Source organism: Vombatus ursinus, unplaced genomic scaffold (genome assembly GCF_900497805.2).
Source record: "Vombatus ursinus unplaced genomic scaffold, bare-nosed wombat genome assembly UNPS02014768.1, whole genome shotgun sequence".
Classification (NCBI taxonomy): Eukaryota; Metazoa; Chordata; class Mammalia; order Diprotodontia; family Vombatidae; genus Vombatus; species Vombatus ursinus.
The window spans coordinates 34,311,820-34,314,024 of NW_020954546.1; the positions used below are offsets into that span (position 1 = coordinate 34,311,820).

At 52.9% G+C, this 2,205-nt stretch overlaps 1 protein-coding gene across 1 annotated transcript in view; it reads left to right on the plus strand.

Annotated features, from left to right (window-relative positions):
• Positions 1-2,205, plus strand: part of LOC114042950 (trichohyalin-like) — a 7,669-nt gene that overhangs the window by 3,500 nt on the left and 1,964 nt on the right. The window contains exon 3 of the mRNA XM_027861727.1: positions 815-2,203. Within this exon, the coding sequence (XP_027717528.1) occupies positions 815-2,203 (1,389 nt within the window). The remainder of the gene's footprint in view (positions 1-814; positions 2,204-2,205) is intronic.

Genomic DNA, 2,205 nt, shown 5'->3' on the forward strand with positions numbered 1-2,205 from the left:
GATAGATAGATAGATAGATAGATAGATAGATAGATAGATAGATAGATGGTGGATGGATGGATACTAGATAGGACAATTGAGAGCAGCTAGCTAATGCAGTGAATAGAGCACTGGGAGTTCAAATCCAACCCCAGACACTTATTAGCTGTATGACCCTGGGCAAATCACTTAATCCTGTTTACCTCAGTTTCCTTATCTGTAAAATGAGCTGGAGAAGGCAATGGCAAACCACTCCAGTATCTTTGCCAAGAAAACCCCAAGTGGGGACATGAAGAGTCTGAAAAGACTGAACAACACCAAGAAGACATGACAATTCCCAGTGTCTATGACCTTTAAAATAAAATGCCCACCTTACAGAGGGACAACAAGACTTGCAATATTGAATCACTGAGAGAGAGCTGGAAGGGATCTCAGAGACCATCTGGGTCAACCCCTTCATTTTAGAGTTGAGGAAATTTGGGCTCAGAGTTTTAGTGACTTGTCCAAGGTCTTATAGTTAATAAGCAGTAGAAGTGGGAGTACATAGGATCATAGATCACGAGCTATAAAGGACCTCAAAAACCATCTGGTCCGACTCCTCTTATCTTACAGAGGAGACTAATGATTTGCCCATGGTCATACAAGTTGTAAGCATCAGAGGTGGGAGTTGAACCGAAGTCTTCTAGGCGATATTCATATTGCTTGAAAAAGAATCTTTTAGGTAGTAAAACCTCACAAAACATACAGGGGTCACTAAAAGTTCTCATACTATTCTTGGGATCCAGAAACTTGAATTAGATTGTCAAAATTTTCTTTTCCCTCTATTTTCCTACAGAGACCACATGACCCCCAGACCGTGGAATTGGTCCTGCAACTTCTAGATCGAGATTGTAACGGGCGTGTTGATTTCAAAGAGTTTCTCTTGCTAGTGTTCAAAATAGCTCAAGCTTGCTATTACGCGCTTAGCCAGGCCACGGGGAACGAAGAGAAGAGACGAGTTAAACTAGAGGAAAGGAGGGAAAGGTCAGAAGAGGAAGACCAGAGGAGGCGCGGCGCCCGGGAGAGGCAGCTCCAAGAGAAAGAAGAGCTGCAGCGAGCGCAACAGGAACGCGAGCCGCAGCGTAGCGAAGAGCGCCAGGAGCTGGAGAGGCCAGGGGCCTCTAAGGAAGAGCAGCTGCAGCGACAAGAGCAAGAAAGACATCTCCAGGAGCGCGAGAGGCAGCGCCTGGAGGAAGAGCAGCTGCAAAGACCCGGGAGGGAAAGACAGAGAGAGAGGCAGGTCCGGGAAGAAGAGCAGAAACAGAGACAAGAGCTAGAACGAGAGCGTCGCCGCAGCCAACAGAGACAGGAGCGCGCAGAAGAAGGGTACAGAAGACAGGAGCAGGAGGAGAGGCAGCAAAGGGAGCGGCAGAGAGAGCGCCGGGAAGAAAGGCAGCAGGAGCGTGCAGTGCAGAGCTTGGAGGAAGAGCAGCTGCTAAGACGTCAAGAAGAAAGACAGGCCCGAGAGCAGGGCGAGAGCCGCGGCCTCCGACTGCAGTGGCAACTGGAAAGAGAAGTTCGAGGTCAGCAGAACAAACTCTACTCTAAGCCCCGCAGGCAGGAGGATGGCCAATTCCTGGAGGAAGAGCAGAGACGCCGACAGCAGAGAGAAGAGACACAGCGGCGTCAGGAGCGAGAGAGGCAGCTGCTCGAGGAAGAGGCGCTGCAGCGTCAGGACAGGTTCGGTCAGCTGCGGGATGAGGACGTCGACGATCGCTTCCAGGAGGAGCGGGAAAGACAGCGACGCGAAGAGGAGCAGGCTCGTCGGCGACAGACACGAGACCGGCAGCGGCAAGAGGAGGAGCGGCGCCGCGACCTCAAAGTCCAGTGGCTGCCGGAGGAAGAAGCCGAGAGACGCCAAAACCGACTCTATGCCAAGGCCTCTGAGCAGGAACGTCGGGAGCAAAGAGAGAGGCAGCTGAGAGCGGAAGAACAGCTCCAGGAGGAGGAGGAGCAGCTCCAGCGCCTGGAACAGGAGGTAGAGAAGAGGCGTGCGGAGTTAGAGAAGAGGAGGCGCCGGGAGCAGCGGGACAGTCAGTACCAGGGGAAAGAGCAGCTCCAGGAGGAGGAGGAGCAGCTCCAGCGCCTGGAACGGGAGGAGAAGAGGAGGCGCCGGGAGCAGCGGGATGGACAATACCAGGAAGAACAGCTCCAGGAGGAGGAAGGGCAGCTCCAGCGCCTGGAACG